General features: G+C 35.6%; 2 protein-coding genes and 2 pseudogenes across 3 annotated transcripts; 1 reads left to right on the top strand and 3 right to left on the bottom strand.

The window, feature by feature from the left end:
* Nucleotides 1–454: 454 nt before the first annotated feature.
* On the bottom strand, nucleotides 455–4,177 carry LOC120180263 (annotated as a pseudogene).
* A 10,315-nt stretch (nucleotides 4,178–14,492) lies between these two features.
* LOC120180262 lies at nucleotides 14,493–15,623 on the bottom strand (annotated as a pseudogene).
* Nucleotides 15,624–16,622: 999 nt separating this feature from the next.
* LOC120180300 (60S ribosomal protein L23a-like) lies at nucleotides 16,623–17,404 on the bottom strand. The gene is made up of 3 exons (XM_039185652.1): nucleotides 17,241–17,404; nucleotides 17,144–17,182; nucleotides 16,623–16,916 (listed from the first exon to the last, which is right to left on the bottom strand). The coding sequence occupies exons 2-3, from the start codon at nucleotides 17,154–17,156 to the stop codon at nucleotides 16,684–16,686; spliced, it is 246 nt and encodes an 81-aa protein (XP_039041583.1). The 5' UTR covers nucleotides 17,157–17,182; nucleotides 17,241–17,404; the 3' UTR covers nucleotides 16,623–16,683.
* A 101-nt stretch (nucleotides 17,405–17,505) lies between these two features.
* Nucleotides 17,506–21,277, top strand: LOC120180320 (UDP-galactose/UDP-glucose transporter 5B-like). Of its 2 annotated transcripts, XM_039185669.1 has the most exons (11): nucleotides 17,506–17,948; nucleotides 18,673–18,786; nucleotides 18,968–19,060; nucleotides 19,198–19,263; nucleotides 19,441–19,539; nucleotides 19,878–19,957; nucleotides 20,220–20,332; nucleotides 20,450–20,538; nucleotides 20,672–20,758; nucleotides 20,856–20,924; nucleotides 20,999–21,277. In XM_039185669.1, the coding sequence occupies exons 1-11, from the start codon at nucleotides 17,838–17,840 to the stop codon at nucleotides 21,128–21,130; spliced, it is 1,053 nt and encodes a 350-aa protein (XP_039041600.1). In that variant the 5' UTR covers nucleotides 17,506–17,837; the 3' UTR covers nucleotides 21,131–21,277. The 2 variants fall into 2 exon arrangements, with proteins under 2 accessions (XP_039041600.1, XP_039041601.1); XM_039185670.1 differs by lacking the exons at nucleotides 19,198–19,263; nucleotides 19,441–19,539 and having other exon boundaries at nucleotides 17,507–17,948.
* Nucleotides 21,278–21,506: the final 229 nt, after the last annotated feature.

Below are 21,506 nucleotides of genomic sequence, written 5' to 3'. Positions count from 1 at the left end.
ATAATCCCAAACTAGTCCCATGAAAAAAGCAAAACCAAATCTTCAGTTCATCAAACATCTAATAAAAATTGACAAGTTTGGATGATTGTGAGCTTTAAAATGTTAAATAGAATTTGTGTTTCCCGCTTGGTCCCTGCTTCAATCCTAGTACTAAAGTAGTCAATCATCTATTGGATAAGTTTCACTACATTAAAACCAGATGGCAAGTTTTGAATGCCAGGATCATTAATGTCTACGGCTAGCATGTTATATAATATGCCATTAAATGGACAGATAGGGGATATTACTCTTATATCGAAAGAAAAAAAATAAAATTTTAATGAAGTTTGTACATTCTATAGTACATGACTTGTGAGAAAATGAAATACCCATGACACATGCATCTATAAGCATTGTAAGAAGAATGATTATAGACATATAGTTGAAATGCTTAAGAAATAAATTTTGTGCATTGTTACCTATCAGCATTGTAAGAAGATCTCTTCAAGTTGGGGATGTGCTCTTTCTTGGTCTCAATAAATCTCCCACTAAAATATTCTTTATCTTCCAATGTCACCCTTGAGAAACTCCCAATTTCCCTCTCGATCCCTGCTTCTTTTCCCACATCACTACAATTCCCTGCTCCGCGTGGTAATCTCGATTTATAGTGTCCAATCAACGAGAACCCTTGATCCTCCTTCTCTGAGGTGACTCCACGATCCTTAAACGACATCGAACCGCACGATACCAACTGCATCCAAACCGACGACGCCTTAATTCTCCCACTCGGGTAACTCTCAGCCGTACGATTCGAGCAATCTCCGTTTCCACCACCGTTGCCCACTCTCGACCGTCCATCGGCTTTCTTTAAGGTTTCCAATGTCCCCGGACTTGAATCCGACGGTGGAGGTGATATCTCTTCCCTACTCAGCTCCGTAGTATGATTCTTCTCCCACTCTTGACTTTGACTTTCAGTACTTTGCAACTCTTCGATTTCTTATTCCTTAGCCACCGGTTTTCTCCTCTTCCTCTTATCATCAGTCTGAGTCGACGCATCAGCTGCAGCGAGTCCCCGGGCTGACTCGGAGCTCGTCTCAGTCTTAAAAACTTTGTACTCCTGGAGATCAATGGAACTGCCAGATTGATTCCTCCGCCGTCTTGTTAACGGAAAATCATGCTTGTTCTCTGACTTTTGAGACTGGCTGTTTTGGTAATCGTAAAGGCGACGAAGTTATGTCGAATGCTTGAGAATCGATCGTGTGGTTCACAATCTCCGATCCTTTGAGAACGTATTCTTGGCCGTGAGATGGACAAATCAAACCTTTTTCTGCTAAGTCGTGCCAAACGAATCCGTTCTTGTAATTCCTGTGTTTCAACAATTGAAACTTGAATATTAATATTGGACGGTGAAGGGAGATGGCAATCAGATCAATGGTTGGGAATGAGTGAGAGTAATACCGTTTGGAGGACCAAGAGTATAGCCTAGCCGTGCCTTTGCCTGGAAGTAGGTTTAGGCGGTTGATTACATCTGAAGATAACGAGAGATTTTATATGCCCAGTTATATTACAATAACAAATTAATAATCCAATAGTTCCAGTAAAAAAAATGTAAGAAATGTAAGGAAAATTACTTTTCTCGGCACTCAAACAAAGAATAAGAGGAAATCTTTTGAAAATTTAAACTTCTTTTCCTTTCCTTTTCCCGGGAAAAATATATCTTTTTATTTTAATTTTTTTCCTTGACGAGAAACCAGAAAGTTAGCTTTTTGTCAGCTGCAACAGCTAGGTATCACCATCCGGCAAAAGGCATTTCTTGGAACGTGAAAGTAAATTCAAAATTCTCAAATCTTAGGAGGCGTTTGGTTGGATAAAATCTTTGAAATTGAAAAATTGGAATTAATTATATCATTTTTTCATGTTTGGTTCAAGTTTTTAAGAAAATTGGAATCCCTCATTGCTTCAACTTTCTATCAAATGAGAAAAAGTGAATTCCCTAGTTGGAGGGAATTGAAATTTGATCATACTACCCTCATCAATCTTTTGATAACTTATTTATATATTAAATAAAAATATTTTTTTATTATTTCGGGTCGGGTCGGTTTCTAATTCATATATTCGGGTCGGGTGAAACTTTATTTTGGTCGGGTCGGGTCGTTTTTTTAAGTGTGATATTCGGGTCAGGTCGAGTTCGGGTTTAAGGTGAAAAATACCCGACCCGAAAATATATATAATTTTACTTTATATATTTAGGAATAATTACAATAATACCCCTCTATATATTTTTTTTTCAATTAAGTCACTATTTTTATTGAATAAAATAATTTTTTATTATTTCGGGTCGGGTCGTATTTCTAATTCATATATTCGGGTCGGGTCGGGTGAAATTTTATTTTGTTAAGGTCGGGTCGGGTTTTTTAAGTGTGATATTCGGGTCGGGTCGGGTTCGGGTTTAGGGTGAAATAAACCGGATCGACCCAAAAAATATATAATTTTACCTTATATATTTAGGAATAATTACAATAATACCCCTCTATATTTTTTTTTCAATTAAGACAATGTTTTTATTGAATAAAAATAATTTTTTATTATTTTGTGTCATGTCGGGTCGGGTTTCTAATTCATATATTGAATAAAAATAGTTTTTGGTATATTTTTTTGATAACTAATTAACATACTCCGATTGGAATGTATCGAAATATTGCTCTATCGTTTGGTAACTTATTAACATATTTTGATTGCGATAATTTTAACTTATAATGTTTATTAGCATGATTTTTATAATTTATTGAAATGAATAATCAATCAATAAAAAAATTTAATTTTTTTTAATTTTTTTATAATATATTACTATGTAAGTTGTAAAACAAACTAAAATAAAGCAAAAAAATAAGAAGGGCAATTATGTCATTTTACATTACTAAAATCAAATTCATCTGACATGTCTGCGAACCAAACAGAATATGGAATTGATTCCAATTCATGACAGATTCCAATTCCTTAACAATTCTAATTCCCTCATAAACATTCCAGCGAACCAAACGCCACCTTAATTTTCTAATAAATCAAACAACGGAGGGGGAGGGGAAGGAAGTTCAGAAAAATATTGTTTCTGTTATTTCTTTCCATAAGACAAAACCCAAAGTGGAATTGAGGCGTTTTGTCTAAATATTACCTTTAGACTTATTAATTAATTATCAGACACACTCTCTCTTAATATTATCCATCTAGTATCTTTTGTGACAAAGTATAGATGAGAAGGTGCGGATGAACCTCTGACATGTGCGGATCATGAAGCTTAATTACAAAGGTTTAACCATTTTACCTTTGAGATAAAGACCATCGTTAGAAGTAGGGCTGTAAATGAGACGAGACAGAACGTGAGCTACTTGAGATCGACTCGACCAAGGCTCGATAAATACTCGAATCGAATGGACTCGACTCGAGCTCGAGCTCGACTGGAGTTCTTAACAAGCCTAAACGAGCTACTGGATATTCGACTCGAAAAGCTCGTGAGCAGCTAGAAAAAAATGTTATATTATAATTTTAGATTTTTTAAAATTACATTATTAAAAATATATTAAAAATACACTATTGATAATTATAAAAATTAAAAATATATTAAAAATTCTATAATACAACTACCCTCAAATTTTAATTAATATCCTTGCAATGAACCCTAAACCTAAATCTTAAACTCTAAATCATAAACCCTAAAGTGTACTTACCTTATAAATCAGTACCAAATTAATTAATTAATGTCTTTGTAATAAACCTAAACCTAAACCTAAATCCAATTATGTGATAGAAGTTAAGTTATGCACATGAAAGTAACATACAAATTATACAAAATGATGTTATGTGACTCCTAAATAAATCAATCGCATACTTATACATAAACATATCAACATACAAAATAAATATACACAACTAATTAAAGAAAACAATCTTAAACATGACTAAATTAAGAGAAATCTAAATGTGAGGATAATTTAAGCTAAACATACTAACTTTAAATGATGATTAAATTCACGTAAATGAAAAATTAAACTTACAAAATTAGAATTAAACCAATGACTTAAATACAAAATGCGCATAAACTATCGGACAATCCATTGGCTCCGGAATGGTATATCATTTAGTGTCGTTGAGAAGTACAGTGCCGTTGAGGACTAGGACTGTGGGGTTGATATCTTGCCATTGCCGTGTCTCTTTTGATTCAGACATTGATTTTTGGTCTGTAAAATTGCAAGTTGAACACTTGTTTAGTATGACATCTTTGGCCCAAAACTATACGTTAAGGCACCATTTTGATGAACCAGAATCCAACCATATAAGTATACAAGATTCATGAACAATGGTTCAATGTATTTGTGCGATTCGCCTATGATGCATCAAATTCGAAATTTTTATTCTATACAAATGATAATAAAATAGAAAACAATAGTATGGATGATAACCTTACAATTTATTGGTTTTTACAACTGAAGTGTGTTGAAAATTTAATATGCATGCACCGAAAGTAGAATGCAAATGTTGAAAAAAAAACTTTATCTCCACCGAATTGTGTAGTTGAAAAGGAGCTTGATTTTGCTGAATTTTGAAAATGGTAGAACCTCAATTTTAGTCATTGTAATTTAGGGTATTTATAAATTAGTCCTTAAAGCTTCAACTATAAATACCCTAGCTCATTTAGCTTCAAAACCATCCCAAAGTATTATAGCTTTCTTCCAATACTAGAGAGAATTTAGAGAGTTTCTTGAGAGTTATTTTTTCTTTTTTATCAAGAGAGAATTATCATTGTTTTTTCCTTGGTAGATCGAGAGAAGTTGTAATTCCTATTTTCTCATAGTGAAATTATTCTACCGTTGCCCATGGTTTTTACCTTATATTATTTAGGGGTTTTCCACGTAAATTTTGTGTCTCTTTTTTCTTCAATTTTATTTTCTCAAATTATTAGTTGCGTTTTTGCTCTATCCGATAGTTGTCTTCCGCAACAATTGGTATCAGAGCTAGATTAGAGTGTATAATATCTGCTTATTGTCTTTGTGGTTGCTACCAAAAGGTGGATCCTCCAACATAAGAAAGTAAGAAGGTATTACCCATTCTTTGAAGGTTCCAGAGAACTATTCACGATAGTGAAATAGTGGGAGCTATCCATAATATAAGCAATGGCAACGAAATTTGATATTTAAAAATTTAATGGAAGAAATTTCTCATTGTGGAAATTGAAGATGAAGGCCATCCTGAGGAAAGACGGTTGTCTAACAGCTATCAGTGAAAGGCCGATAGATTTCAAAGACGATAACAAATGGATCGAAATGAACGGGAATGCTATGGCAAACTTTCATCTAGCATTATCATCTAGCATTGGCAGATGAAGTATTGTCAAGCATCGATGAGAAGAAGACAACTAAGGAGATATGGGATCATCTCACCAAATTGTACGAGGCCACATCGTTGCACAATAAAATTTTCCTTAAGAGGAAATTGTATACTCTCCAGATGTCAGAATCTACTTCAGTGACAGAGCACTTAAACTGAACACTTTATTTTCTCAGCTTACATCCTTAAGCTGTAAAATAAGAGAACAAGAACGTGCTGAACTTCTACTTCAAAGTCTACTGGATTCGTATGATCAACTCATCATCAACTTGACAAATAGTAATGTCACCAGTCTAGTCTTCGATGACGTTGCAGCTGCTGTTCTACAAGAAGAAAATCGACGCAAGAACAAAGAAGACAGACAAGTAAATCTGCAACAAGCAGAAGCGTTGACAATGATGACAACGATGAGAGGGAGATCAACAGAACGTGGCCAAATCAGCAATCACAAATATGGTAGATCGAAGTCAAGGAGCAAGAAGAATTTAAAGTTTTACAACTGTGGAAAGAAGGGTCACTTGAAGAATGATTATTGGAGTTTAAATAAAAACTGCAATCCACAAGGTAATACCGCAAACACTTCAGATGATGGAGATGCTCTATGCTGTGAAGCATCAACCACTGTGGAAGGTAGAAAAAGATTTGCAAATATATGGCTCATTGATTCGGGAGCAACATATCACATGACCTCAAAAGAGAATGGTTCCATCATTATGAACCTGTCTCAGGAGGATCTGTGTATAGTTGCAATGATCATGCCTTAGAGATCGTTGGCGTTGGAACCGTCAAATTGAAGATGTATGATGGAACAATTAAAGTTATTCGAGATGTGCAGTACGTGAAAGGCCTAAAGAAAAATTTATTATCCTACGGATTGCTGGATAATAATGCAAGCAAGATTGAAACACGGAAAGGAATCATGAAGGTGTTCCGTGGAGTGTTTGTGGTGTTGAAAGGCGAAAAGATAGCAGCAAACTTATACATGCTGAAGGGAAAGACTTTTCTAGAAGCAGAAGCCTCTGTTGCCTCATGTAGTTCAGCTTCTGCAATGCTATGGAATCAGAAACTTGGACACATGTCAGAACAGGAATGAAAGTCCTTGTCTACTTCCGGTTAACAAAAGTATCACTTTCTTTGTGTGAGCATTGTATAACAAGTAAGCAGCACTGGTTGAAATTCAACACGTCAAATTCTAGAGCAAAAATGTTCTAGAATTGGTTAACTCTGACGTGGCAAGCACCAGTTACATCCCTAGGCGGACCAAAATACTTTGTCTCATTTATTGATGATTACTCCAGGAGATGTTGGGTGTACCCTATTAAGAAGAAGCCAGATGTGTTTTTAACTTTCAAAAACTTCAAAGCGCGGGTGGAACTTGATTCTGGAAATAAGATCAAGTGTTTCAGAACAGATAATGGAGGAGAATACACAAGCGAAGAATTTGATGACTTTTGCATGAAAGAAGGCATCAAAAGACAGTTCATAGTAGCGAACACTCCTCAACAAAATGGAGTCGCAGAGCGAATGAACATAACCTTGTTAGAAAGAACAAGAGCAATGTTGAGGGATGCATGCCTAGAAAAATCATTCTAGGCAGAAGCAGTCAATACCGCCTGTTATTTGGTGAATCGAGCTCCATCAACTACAATAGAGCTGAAGACACCAATGTAGATGTGGACTGGTAAACCAACTGATTATTCAAACCTCCATGTATTTGGAAGTATTTGTACGTGATGTACAACTCCCAAGAAATTTCAAAGCTGGATCCAAAATCCAGGAAATGCAAATTCTTGGGGTATGCTGATGGAGTAAAGGGGTATCGCTTGTGGGATCCCACTGCCCGCAAAGTGATCATCAACAGGGATGTTATCTTTGTACAAGATAAACTACAAAGAAAAGAAGACGATGATAGCGCTGAAAAGTCAGAGACTACACAGATACATGTGGACAAGGAGGTTGAACAAGGAGATTCTTCTGAAGCAGAACCAGCACATGATGAACAAGAATCAGAGAGTTCTGAAGCCCCAACAACTCGTCAATCAGATCGTGTGAGAAGACGTCCCAATTGGCACTCAGATTATATTATAGAATATAATATTGCATATTGCCTTTTAACAGATGATGGTGAGCCATCAACATACCATGAGGCAATAAACAGCTCAGATGCTTCACTGTGGATGATGGCGATACAAGAAGAAATTGAAGCCATTCATAAAAATAATACATGGGATCTTGTGCCACTACCACAAGAAAGGAAGCCAATTGGTAACAAATGAGTCTTCAAAATCAAGCGAAATGGTGATGATCAAGTGGAGAGGTATCGGGCAAGACTGGTGGTCAAAGGATATGCTCAAAAAGAAGGTATTGATTTCAATGAAATATTTTCTCCTGTGGTTCAACTAACAACAGTTCGAATACTTTTGGTGATGTGTGCTACATTAAACTTACGTCTAGAGCAGCTAGATTTAAAACAACTTTTCTTCATGGAAATCTTGAAGAAGAGATTTATATGCTCCAGCCTGAAGGTTTTGAAGAAGAAGAAAAGAAGAACTTGGTTTGCAGGTTGAACAAATCTCTGTACGGTCTAAAGCAGGCACCGAGGTGTTAGTATAAGAGATTTGATTCCTTCATTATGTTCCTTGGATACAACAACTTAATGCAGACCCTTATGCTTATTTCAAGAGGTCTGGTGATAACGATTTTGTTATATTGCTGTTGTATGTGGATGACATGTTGGTTGCAGGACCCAACAAATATCATATGAAGAATTGAAGGCATAACTGGCTAGGGAATTTGAAATGAAGGACTTGGGATCAACAAACAAGATTCTAGGGATGCAAATTCACCGAGACAGAAGTAATATGAAGATTTGGCTTTCACAAAAGAATTACTTGAAGAAGATCTTGTCACGATTCAGCATGCAAGATTGTAAGCCAATTTCTACCCCTCTTCCTATTAACTTCAAATTATCCTCCATTATGAGTCTTAGCAGTGAAGAAGAGAGGATGAAGATGTCTCAAGTACCGTATGCATCAGTAGTGGGAAGTTTAATGTTCGCTATGATATGCACAAGACCAGACATTGCACAAGCAGTGAGAGTGGTTAGTCGGTACATGGCGAATCCAGCAAAGAGTATTGGAATACAGTAAAAAGGGTCTTGAGATACATCAAAGGGACCTCAAATGTTGCATTATGTTATGAGGATCAAATTTACTAATCAATGGGTATGTAGATTCTAACTATGCAAGGGATTTGGATAAAAACAAATCTACTACAGGATATGTTCAAAGTTATTGTAAGCTGTAAGTGGGTTTCAAAATTGCAGTCAGTTGTGGCTACTTCCACAACAGAGGCAGAATATGTAGCAGCTACACAAGCCAGTAAAGAAGTAATTTGGTTGAAGATGTTATTGGAGGAGCTTGGGCACAATCAAGAGCATGTTTTTCTCTTTTGTGACAATCAAAGCGCCTTGCATCTAGCAAGGAATCCAACATTTCATTCAAGGACAAAACACATACGAGTTTAGTACCACTTCATTCGTGAAAAGGTGGAAGAATGAACAATAGATATGCAGAAGATCCATACCAAAGACAACATAGCAGATTTCATGACGAAGACGATTAATACCGATAAATTTACTTGGTGTCGGTCCTCTTGTGGCCTGTCAGAAACGTAAGCAACATGATGGTATAAGGTAGAAAGAATGGTGTGAAGATATGATTGTTCCAATCAAATCTTCAAGTGGGAGATTGTTGAAAATTTAATATGCATGCACTGAAAGTAGCATGTAAATGTTGAAAAAAAACTTATCTCCACCGAATTGTGTAGTCAAAAAGGAGCTTGATTTTGCTGAATTTTGGAAATAGTAGAACCTCAATTTTAGCCATTATAATTTAGTATTTACAAATTAGTCCTTAAAGCTTCAACTATAAATACCCTAGCTCATTTAGCTTCAAAACCATCCCAAAACATTCTAGCTTTCTTCCAATACTAGAGAGAATTTAGAGAGTTTCTTGAGAGTTGTTTTTTCCTTTTTATCAAGAGAGAATTATCATTGTTTTCTCTTTGGTAGATCGAGAGAAGTTGTAATTCCTATTTTCTTATAGTGAAATTCTTCTACCGTTGCCCGTGGTTTTTACCCTATATTATTTAGGGGGGTTTCACGTAAATTTTGTGTCTCTTTTATCTTCAATTTTTATTTTCTCAAATTATCAGTTGTATTTTTGCTCTATCCGATAGTGTCTTTCGCAACAAAATGAACCTTCTCTCCTAAGCAATTACAAATGGTGCACTACTTACTACAATTTATATTATATGCAAAAGTGTACATAAAAACACAATAACAAAAGATAATTATTCAACTATATATTTGTCTCTCAAAATCAATTCTTCATCTACTACTTCTCCTTCGAAATACCTGCTAGGATCCATCACCTTGCTGCCTGAATTGGCTTCCCTCCATTTTCTTTCCCTTTCTCAGACTCTCCTCTCACCATCTTGGCCTCCAACCTCTTCTTTATATCTCTTTCACTTGTTTCAGGTACCCTGCTCTTTATCCCCTCATGTTGCAGCTTATTGTTGCACTCTTGTTTTGCTTCAACTTCGGCTTCTGGTGGTGCCTGTCTCACTCAGGTTGTTAACTATGGTTTATGAATCGTGGCCTTGGAACCACTCTCTTGTTCAAAAAACAAGACTTGGACCACCATTCTTAATGGTAGCCTCTCGTTCTTTACCGCATGTGCACGCACCTCTGGAGACAGTTTCTGGTAGTCTAGCATTCTGCATAGTCTTTTCTTTTCTGTTTTACTAACATCATGGTGCTCATGCTTAATCGTGCACGCACCTCTCGAACTATCCGTTCCCGATGGTACAATCTGGAGAAGTCTTTTTCAGATGCTATGGATGGCGATCGTGCAAAGAAGGATAAGGATAAATTTCGTCTCCTGAGGAGAAAATCAGTGTTGATTATACAGGAGAATCCTTTTTACTGCAACCTTGATCTGGAGATGGAGATAGGGATCGGTGTTGAAGGTGGGGTGTGAATTTGGACAATCCCATTGCTGTTGTTGAGCTGTTTGACAGTAGTTCATATCCCACATCGGTGGTTCTTGGGGAATAAGGGGTAAAGAGAGTTTATAAAAGGGGATGGGTTTCGTTAATTGAAATTTAACCCGTTTTCGAGCTTGAATCGAGCTCAAAGTCGAGTCAAGCTTGAATCGAGCTTAAAGTCGAGCTTGAGTCTCGAACTTTGGTCGAGCTCTTGAATTTTTTTTGAGTTCGAGTCGAGCATGAAAATTTTAGGCTCGCGAGTTTTTGAGTCGAGTCGAGCTTACATTTAAAGTTTTCGAATTCGAGTCGAGCTTACATTTAAAGTTTTCGAGTTCGAGTCGAGCTCGACTCGACTCGTTTACACCCCTAGTTAGAAGAGAAAGGAACTTCCATAAAATGAGGTTGTTCAAGCTGGCCATTTCTAGACAAATAGTACACAACAGCAACTTTTATTTCAGTAATGGAAGACGTTGTTGTGAGGCTTGTGTTCAATCCAGACTTTGTATCTTTCTGGGCTTATTTCTCTATCATTCCACTTCCTTAAAACAATCCCCCCAAACTCTGTTGTTTTCCCTCTAGAACACTGTGTTCTTCTTCCTTCTTTTTCTATCTGAAAAACCAGACAACGGAAACAACAAAAGAATCGAGTAAGACCTTACGACGGGAGGAAATTGAAATTATGATGAGAGGGGGGGGAGAAAAAAAAAGTGACTTTACCTGATGGTGAAGGGAGTAAGTGAATAAAAAAGAATGGGTAGATTTGGATTTCATAGGAGATGGAAGAGATAGTGTGAAATGGAGAAGAGTTTCAAAATCGGGATGCGGCAGACAACACTTACCAAACAAATAAGGTCCGTTCTTGCATGCATCAACAGTCAAATTCCTGGTTTATTTTATCTCGTACTATCAAGATTTAAAATTGCAAAGTGAAACGGTGGCGTTGTCCCACACTTTTTTTCTAATGCGCAGGAAAGCCTATTCGGGGTAGATTACTGTAGCATACTGACCATCCCCCAATAAATATTCAAAACATATTGAATAAAATCATTTATTAAAAACAAAGTAGAAAAAAAACACATGAGTTGACTTATCATTCGCTAAAGGAGTCCCACACCAAATGACCAAACTCTTTCGAGACGGAAGGATGGGTCTGACGCTCCCTTGATAAGACCGGTTGAGAAGCTGGTCATCACATTACCTTTGTAGTGTGCTTTATTTGTAACCAAATAACTAAATAAGCAGTTCTTTAATTTATTTTTTATGGAGGTCATATATATAATAATAATGTACACAGATAATTTTTTAAATTTTTTTACAAGTAAAACTTCAATTGAATTATTAAAATTTATCTCTTTTAAAAGATAAAATCTATAATTGCAATTTTAACTATTAAACTAATATCTAAATCGTGCGAGTAAGGGTATATAAACTAATATTTTGTATATTTTAATTCATTTATTTATAAATTATGAAATACTTACCGCATCTGTGTCTCATAAAGTCTGAGCGGGAAACATGGTCGGAAGTCCGAATAGTCGGCAAAAAAGTCCAAATTTAGAAACATGTTCCATTCAAATGCACGTTGAACTTTTTTGAAGTTTTGATTAATAAATATAGATGCATGTGAAGACTTCCATGTTTATGTCAAAGACTGATGTGGCCAAGTTGGGGTTGTCTAAAAAAAGGTAGATTAATATATGGTTAAAAAACAGCTTAATCGAAAACTTAATAAGATAATTAATAAATTCGGTAAAGTGCTACTTATTATGTTATCAGACTCATAATGTTGTAGGTAGAAAATATGAAAAATTATTAAAAAATTTGGTAACCGGTAAACTTTAGTTATCGGTAGGTATCGATACATATATGATGTCCATACTTATTTCAATGTGAAAAAATTAATTTAAGGTTATCTTTTGAGTGAGTTTTAAAATATTAATTTAGTAATTATATGCGTCTAATGATTCATTTTTATGTTACATATATATTATTATTAAATTAAAAATAATAAACATATATATTACATATTTATTATTATCTTTGGTTAAAATTGTTAAATTTAAATTTTAAATAATATTTTATAAAATATGTAAACAATCAAATAATTTTTTTGTAAATAAAATTATTAATTTAATATTGTAGGTGGAAAACATAAGTACTATTAAAAAATTTTGAAAATAAATTACATAACTTTCAACAAAGTGTCGATACATGTACAATAAGTATCGATACTTTCAACATATCCGGTAGCTCTTTACCGGTTTTGTCATAATGAAACTAATTTTGTCATATTTTTACTTGTTATATTGTTATGTATCGATACATTTTTATAAAGTGTCGATACATTTCAAAAATCCGGTAGGTATTTTAATGTAATATGTAGCGCCTATTTTTTTTACCGTTTACATTATTAACAACCTTAAAAAAACCGATAGGTATTTTAATATAATAGGTAGTGCTTATTTTATTTTATCGTTTACATTATTAACAATCTTTAAACAAACCGGTAGGTATTTTAATGTAATAGGTAGCGCTTATTTTTTTTTACCGTTTACATTATTAGCAACCTTCAAAAAAATCGATAGGTATTTTAATGTAATAGGTAGTGCCTATTTTTTTTACCGTTTACATTATTAGCAACTTTCAAAAAAATCGATAGGTATTTTAATGTAATAGGTAGCGTCTATTTTTTTATCGTTACATTATTAACAACCTTCAAAAAACCAGTAGATATTTCAATGTAATAGGTAACGGCTATTTTTTTACCGTTTACATTATTAGCAACTTTCAAAAAAACCAGTAGGTATTTTAATGTAATAGGTAGTGCCTATTTTTTTACCGTTTATTATTAGTAATCTTTAAACAAACGGTAGTATTTTAATATAATAGGTAGCACCTATTTTTTTTACCGTTTACATTATTAGTAACATTAAAAAAACCGATAGGTTGTGTAATGTAATATGTAGCGTTTATTTTTTTTACCGTTTACATTATTAGCCGTTTTAACCGGTCACTTATTTAACCGATCACGCCTTTTTTTAGCTGTTTTTTAACCGCCTCACAGCATAACCTCCCGGGCAAGTTCCCTACTGAAACCTAGAGATGGTTCCTCAACTGAAGAAATTGCCCTGCTTTTCTCTGTAATTTTCTTAACTTGTGTTTTTTGTTCTTTAATTTTTAATTTTTTGAAAATCTAAAATCTTGGAAATCACAGATTACTTTTTTTTGTTCAAATAAAGATGTCAAAAACCAACATTCTTAAGTTTTAAAGATTAATATGTGTTATGATGCTTAAGTTTGCTCGAATTAGTTGGGTTGTTCATATTTTTAAGTTGAATTCTGTTGGTCTGCTACAACCGAATGTTCAAGGGCCGATTGCAGTAGATTTCTTTTAAATTTTACTTGAAAAATGCGATTGTTTAGATAGATTTATATTAAGAGAGTTCATGGGTGACAAGATAACAATATATTTTGGGTTATTTAGCTAGGCTAGAATCAGGGGACTATAATTTAGAATTATGAACTTCTATAATTTGCTAAATTCTTATTCTTATTTGACAACAGCTAAAAAATTCAGATTTTGTGTGTTGTGTTTTATTACTATCTATGTGCCTTTCTCTCTATTGGGCTTTCTTTTAAGCTTTGTATTAGGGAGATCAATTTTTTTAATTCATTCGTTTTAAGTGAAAATCCAAATTCAGCTACTTTTTCCCCATTTTCATTCTCATGTAATGTGAATAATGTTTAGTTGAAGCTTGGTTTAGTGAAAATCCAAATACTTTACTGAACTTGTTAAATAGAAACCATTTCCCCATTGTCAAGTTGGAATAATGTTTCTCTGTGGCATCGGAAGAGAAATCTGACTGCAATGATTGTACATTTTCATGTTTCTTGATAACTAAAACTATAAATCGTCACCTTTTTGCCATTTTTTGCCTGAATTCTGTGTATATACAAAGTTCAAATGAGATAAAAGAAAGAAGCAGATGCTGTGTTACAAATACTAGATAGAGATCAACAAAGTCAAGCTGCAAATCTTCCAGAGTTAATATCGATTGATTTAGAAAACAAGTTCCTAGGAATCAACACAAGAGAGATACGAATAACGTGGAACTAGAAAAGACTTCAATATTCAGTAGTGGGAAGTTGTCATGTGTGTCTGGGGCGATGAAGAAGACCTCATACACAATAGCTGCAACGGCAGCGCCAATTAATGGACCGAGCCAGTAGACCCAGTGGTTGTCCCATGTCCAGCTGACCACAGCTGGTCCGAAGGAGACCGCAGGGTTCATGTATGCACCATCGAAAGCACCACCAGCCAAGATGTTGTCACCCACGATGAAACCAATTGCAATGGGTGCAATGATCCCGATATCACCCTTCTTTGGGTCAACAGCTGTGGCGTAAACAGTGTAAACCAACCCAAATGTCATCACGATCTCGAAAACCACAGCGTTCCATGCTCCAACCCCAGATGACAACCCAAATGCTGATGTTGTCTGCAACGTAACATAAGCAGCTCTGGTTAAACATTGGATTGAAATTCATTTTTCTATCTCAGTTTTTGCTTTGAATATCGTACCAATCCACCAGTTGAAAACTTGAGAAGCAAGCAAGCAACCATGGATCCGAGCAATTGAGCAATCCAGTACAAAATACCCCTAAACAAGGTAATGTGGCCGCCAACAAAGGCCCTAATGTGACGGTAGGGTTTACATGCCACCAGAGATGTTAGCACCGATGGAAACCGCACGAACAATGCCAAGGCGTGAGCCAGTGATGCAGCTACTAATCCCGCCGGTGATGATGAGCTGTTGTCTGTGAGCCTGTCTGCACAAAGATTCATACACATAAACGTTGATGTTGGTTAATCAGGCAGGCTTACATAACAAATTTAGTGTTAACAAAAATATTTTAATTTAGTGTGTTTCAAGGGATCAAGATATGTACTAAAAGCCATGCCGGAGCCTTGACGGGCGAAAACAAAGATGAGCATTGAAATAAACTCAGCTAGAGCTGCCTTGAGAGCATCGGGTTGGCTAGCCTCCACCGGAGAACCTATCGCAATTCGAGAAATCGGCATTATTTCCCCGAGAAATGCTAAGCTATCAATGCTCGGAGATAGAAAACTAAAGAAGAAAATAAAAGCCACGTTGCTCTCTCTTGCTTTCTTTACCTTTCTTCAATGGTTCTTATACACAGGCGTCCAATGTAGCGACTATGAACCGGTTTAAAACCGGTAAATTAGAAGAGGGAGGGCCTCCAAATAGCTCCACTATGCCATGTGTACGGTTGATATGGAGTTGAAGGGAAATCTAACCGCGGAGGATTTTGATCACCGATGGAGAGCGACAGTGGTGGGAATGGGTCCCCCTCTTATGATTTAGTTTGACCGACCATCAGATTGTTTATAATAGCGCTGACGCGACGGTGGTGGTTAGCTTTGCTGAAAGCATTAAGTCGTTATCACGCACTAATCAAGAACTAATCGAATGGGATTAGATGAGATTAATAAAAAAAATGGAGCTGAATTAGTCGTTAGAACTAATTGAAAATGAAGTGGGTAATGTATTGGGGGGAGGTGGACTTGAGGAATTCTCAATTGGAATAAATAAGCATTTGTTGTTATCAAACCAATATTTTTTTATAATTCTAAATCGCACGATAGAATGTTTAATAATTGGGATTATCGCCAGCTTCCAATAATATTATTTAATTACTTGCAAATTTCTTTAAACTAATGGACGGCCACATCTCTATCAAAAACCTTGTCTTTGAAGCTCAAAGCTTTGTTGGCCGAATCAGGTAAAGGACAAGACTCTTCAATAAAATTTTGATAAAGAAGCTACAGTAACAAAAAGGCAAAATACTTGAAGCTAACAACAGAAGATTCAATGGCAAGATCCCAACTTTAATAGGCAAAAGTACATCTTCCTCCTCAAAGTCTCAAAACAGTGTAGTAAGCAACTAGCTTTAGATGATACCAATTTGTTTGCCACATCCAATGCGTCGTAGTCTGGTGTCAACCTAACATAAGCCTTCTTCGTACCATCAGGCCTGAATCACAACATCGATTAGCAACAATCCACAGACCATTATAAGTTGTTCAAATTTAGGTTTTTAATAAGTTGTACAGCGGTTAATAACATTACCTGATCAAGGTGTTCACTTTCTTGGCCTGAATGTCATACATCTTCTTGACAGCATCCTTTATCTTCTTGTCTGCGCGAATGTCGACAATGAAGACCAAAGTGTTGTTATCTTCAATCTTCTTCATAGCTGACTCGGTTGTGAGGGGGAACTTGAGAATCTGATAATGATCAAGTTTGTTCCTTGGGGAGCACTAATGCGTGGGTACTTGGGGTTCCTATCCTTCTTCAACGTCCTTGGCCTGTGGAATGTAACCTTTGTTCGGATCTTCTCTGTCTTCTTCTTAAATGTGGTTCCAGATTTCACCGCCTTTGCAGCCTTCAAGGCCTGTGCCTTCGGATTTACCTTCTTCTCAACTGCATAATACCAGGTAATAAGAGTAGATCCCCAGTTAACAGTAGCAGCAAAGTTTGGCCAACAAGACAATATCAACAGCCTCTAAAAATAAAGTGAAATTTTAATCTCATTTCAGCTCTTCATAAACCAAATAATAGAGTAGAAAACCCAGATTCTCATTGCACATAACAAAAGCAACAAGTGAAAGCAAAGTTGTTCGAAATTTGTAAAAACTAAATTCAAATACCTTTGGGAACCATTGGTTTCTGCCGCTGCCTCAAATCCTTCTAAACCCTAAACCGAATTACACAAGAAACCATTTAAAATTTTGGAACATGAAGAAAGTAAGATGCGGAGAAGCCGTTAGGGTTTGCGGGGAAATTAGGGTTTAAAATTAATATATTAAATGGGCTTCAAATAACAGCCCCAAATCACAAAATCTAAGCCCTCAAAGGCCATTTTTGACCCTGACCCAGAAAACCAAAAAGAATGGAACAGGCGACGGCCGAGATATATTCTCACGCGCTCACTCGCCTCCATTAAGGTCCATTTCATTGATGCTGACGTGGCGAACCTTTACCCTTCTATCCTCTCTCCTTTGATTCCCCAAAAAAGCCGCCTAGCTTTTTCTTACGCTATGAGGCTGAAAGAGAGAGAAAAAGAGAGACGGCAGCTGAAACTCTCGGTGGCTTAAAACGACACTGAATACGATCTGCCCAAAGCTTTAAACGGCAACTCTTATGCATCTCAGTTCATCTCTCCACTTCTTCCTCTGCTTTTAAAACCCTCACCTTCCCTTCCTTACTCTACTTGTCCCCGGGGAAAAGTCTTTGCTTTGATTGCCTCCCTACATTTCTAGGCGATTATCTTTTCTTTTTCTTTTTTCAATTTTTTGGAAAAATAGAAATTTTATAAATTGAATTGCTTTGACTTACTTCCGAATGGCTGGACCTTTGCCGACGACGAATGGGGCGAAGGAAAACAACTTATGGAAAGGAGTTTTCGCTGTTAGTGGAATCATGATTACTCTTGTAATCTATGGAGTTTTACAGGTTCGTCTTTTCCTTTAAAAAAATTGTGTTTTTCTTTATTTGCAGTTTTTATCTTTGTATTCTTTTTTAATCGCATCGCTTGTACCTCGAAAGAACTTCAAAAGCATGAACAGTTGGGTCTCCCTCTATCTTGTAAATGTTTCTTCACAATGTAAACTGTTTATAAAAAGAAAGTCTAGATTTTAATGTCTTTGTCTTGAGCTTCTAACATGATTGGTTATAATACAATATACAAGCCCAATACATTTTTTTACTACTATTTTGCAAGTTCTTCTGGGAGGATCTTGTTGTCCTTTTGCTTTGAAACTTGAAATTTGAAAAATAAAGAACTAATTTTAGCTATAACGATGGGTAGCTGTAGCAGAACAATACTTGTGTATTTCATCCAAAAATATGTTAAATATCCTATTTTGATGAGCAAGTCCATGTTAGAATTGAAGTTTTGAGTATAATCCAGCTGCAATCAGGTTGAACTAACAATAAGAATGTAGATAATGGCAGTTATGCCGTTGATGTCTCAACTTCGTTAATTATCAAGAGATATGATTATTCTGTATTAGCAGCACGATCTTCCTCCAAAGGAGAATTATGTAGATACCTTTTAATATCCGCTCTTCACTCTTGTTTGAAGGTGCAAGTGTTCTTTTGTATAATTGATAAAAAATGGTTTAGTTGCAAGCGTTCTTTTGTTTTGAGTTGTTGATGGAAGTTTACTTTCATGCAGGAAAAGATTATGAGAGTCCCATATGGGGTGAACAAGGAATATTTTAAGTACTCATTGTTTCTCGTTTTCTGCAACCGCCTAACAACATCTGCTGTTTCTGCTGGTTTTTTACTGGTATGCAACCATTACTGGCAAGTTGCTGCGACTGTATGTAATATTTTTGTGTGTTTTTATTTATTTTCCATTTGGCCTTATGATCTTATGAGATGAACCATCTATCATAAAAGATGGCAAGGTTGACCTCCTTACTTTTCACCATTTTCGTTTGCTTCTGCTTTTTTTTTTCCTTCTGTAGGCAAGTAAGAAAGCCTTGGATCCTGTTGCTCCAGTCTATAAGTACTGCCTCATATCAGTATCAAACATCCTAACCACAACATGTCAGTATGAGGTGAAGCTGTTTCTTATATCAACTTATAATGCAATTATGTTACTCTTATATGTGTATTTGAACATAAATATTCTGAATAAGTTCCCTTTATGCAGTTATGGTATAATAATTTTAATGAAAACGTTTCTATGGTCCAGGCCCTAAAGTATGTCAGTTTTCCTGTTCAGACTCTGGCTAAGTGCGCGAAAATGATACCTGTAATGGTATGTTAGTTTTGCATTACTAATTAAAGAGGCTTATGAATTCTATGTATCCAAATGGGTTTGGGATCTTAATTTCATCCAATGGATGCTTAATGCTAGTCCCCCATTATTCCTTGTCAATGCCTCAATGGTTTTAAGCTGCAAAAATTTCTGACAACATTGTCTTTTTTCATACAGATTTGGGGAACTTTCATTATGCAAAAGACGTATAGGGGATTTGACTATTTGGTAGCATTTCTGGTGACAGTAGGTTGTTCAATATTTATACTATTTCCGGTAAAAGTTCTGTTCTTTGGCATCATCGTTCATTGTTTACCTTCTGGTTGTTTATAGCTCTCATGTATTTATTTCCATGTGCATGATTTAATATAGTTTATATAGAGCTTGATTGTGGGATGGAAGCGGCTAATTTAGGTTGTATAACATTGAGTGGCATTGAACCACATATTATGCATAGACATTTGTTTAACTTGCTCAATCTGATGGTCTCTGCTATACATGAAGCCTTGTTATAGATTAAGGATTTGTGTATTTCTTTTTTTCTGTTTCTGATTAGCTGCTTTAGATTGTGCTATGACTTTATTATACGTATACTGATTCAGATCTCACTATAGGCAGGAACTGACATTAGTCCTTACAGCAAAGGAAGAGAAAATACAGCTTGGGGTGTTTCTCTGATGGTTTGTTATCTTGGGTATCAATCTGAAACTTATTTCCCCTCACCATAAAAGATATTTGTTGATCCTTTCTGTAATAGGATCTTCAAACTACAAAGTGATATATGTACCATTGATAGGTCTAAATTCTTGATTGCTGATTTATTAGTGGCATATTTTCGCATCGATTACACTTAAATTAGTGAAAAACTACTCTCATATGTAGGCTTGTTTAGGCTGAAATATTTCTATAGTCTCAAGTCATTTTGAGTTTTAAATGCTCATTTCTACGTTTAACAGGTTTGATGGTTTTACAAGCACATTCCAAGATAAATTATTCAAAGGATACGATATGGAAATACACAATCAAATATTCTATACAACATTGTGTTCTTGTATTCTCAGTTTGATAGGTAAAAGTTCCTTCAACGTACTGTTAGGAATATCTTCTGTTTTACCTTTAAGATTTCTTTGTGTTGCATTCCACTGATTGATTACTGGTTGTGATTTTTCTTTTCTGTACCGTCTAGGTCTTATATTACAGGGACATTTACTTTCAGCTATAGATTTTGTTTGTCGCCACACTGATTGTTTTCTTGATATTGTATTACTTTCTACTGTAAGTGTTCTTTCCTTTCCTGTTTTAGTCTTATTAGGCCCTAACTGAGTTTGTGCTATTTCTTTTATTGTCCCCGGCTTATAGAGAAGACATAATTTGGAATCCTAAGTTTAAAAGAGATTTTCTTTTATAGGTAGCTACAATTAGTCAATTCTTCATTTCTTACACGATTCGAACATTTGGCGCCCTCACATTTGCTGCCATAATGACCACAAGACAGGTATAGTTGAAGTTTCTACAATAAATTTTGAGTGTCTCATTTTCTCCTAATGATATATTTCGGATTAATGGTGATTCCTCTTACACTGTTGTTTAAGCTTGTGAGCATCATGCTGTCATGCGTGTGGTTTGGCCATCCCCTTAGTTGGGAACAATGTATCGGGGCGGTAAGTCTCTACTACGTTTTTTCTAACATTGTTGTCGATTTTCAAAAGCCTGATTATACTGATGCCTTTATCAGGTCGTTGTGTTTGGCTCCTTGTATACTAAAAACGTCCTGAAAAAATTATCAATGAATCCCCCTGCTCCACAGCAAGAACAAACACAGAACGGAGCTTCTAGTCCCATCAAGGGATCCCTTAATATCTTCTGATCAATTTTTCGCACCAGTTGCTGCATCTAATTCTGTTCAAGTAAAAATTTGCTGATGTTAAAGCTGCATTCCGAATCATACCGCCAAGACTCATGTCCGAACGATCTCATGAAATCCAAGCTGCAGATGCATTTTAGCGAAGGGATACGAGTTATGAAACTACACTTGAAGTAAAGCTCAAAGATGTTCTTTGTTTTGTTTACAAAAGGAATTAGATGCATATGCAACTGCTGAGGCATATTACTGTAGGCCCTCTTTTTTAATGAACATAGTAAAAGAGGGGGAAAAAGTTATTGAAAAAGTTGATTTGTTCATGTTACCTTTCGTTGAATTCTCATGCTTTGCATTATGCTCAGTTTGAACACAGGGAGAGGGA

This window comes from Hibiscus syriacus, unplaced genomic scaffold (assembly GCF_006381635.1).
Source record: "Hibiscus syriacus cultivar Baekdansim isolate YM2019G1 unplaced genomic scaffold, ASM638163v2 tig00112491_pilon, whole genome shotgun sequence".
In the NCBI taxonomy this organism is placed as follows: domain Eukaryota; kingdom Viridiplantae; phylum Streptophyta; class Magnoliopsida; order Malvales; family Malvaceae; genus Hibiscus; species Hibiscus syriacus.
Note: the sequence above shows the minus strand (reverse complement) of the source record. Positions and strands in the feature narration are given on the sequence as shown.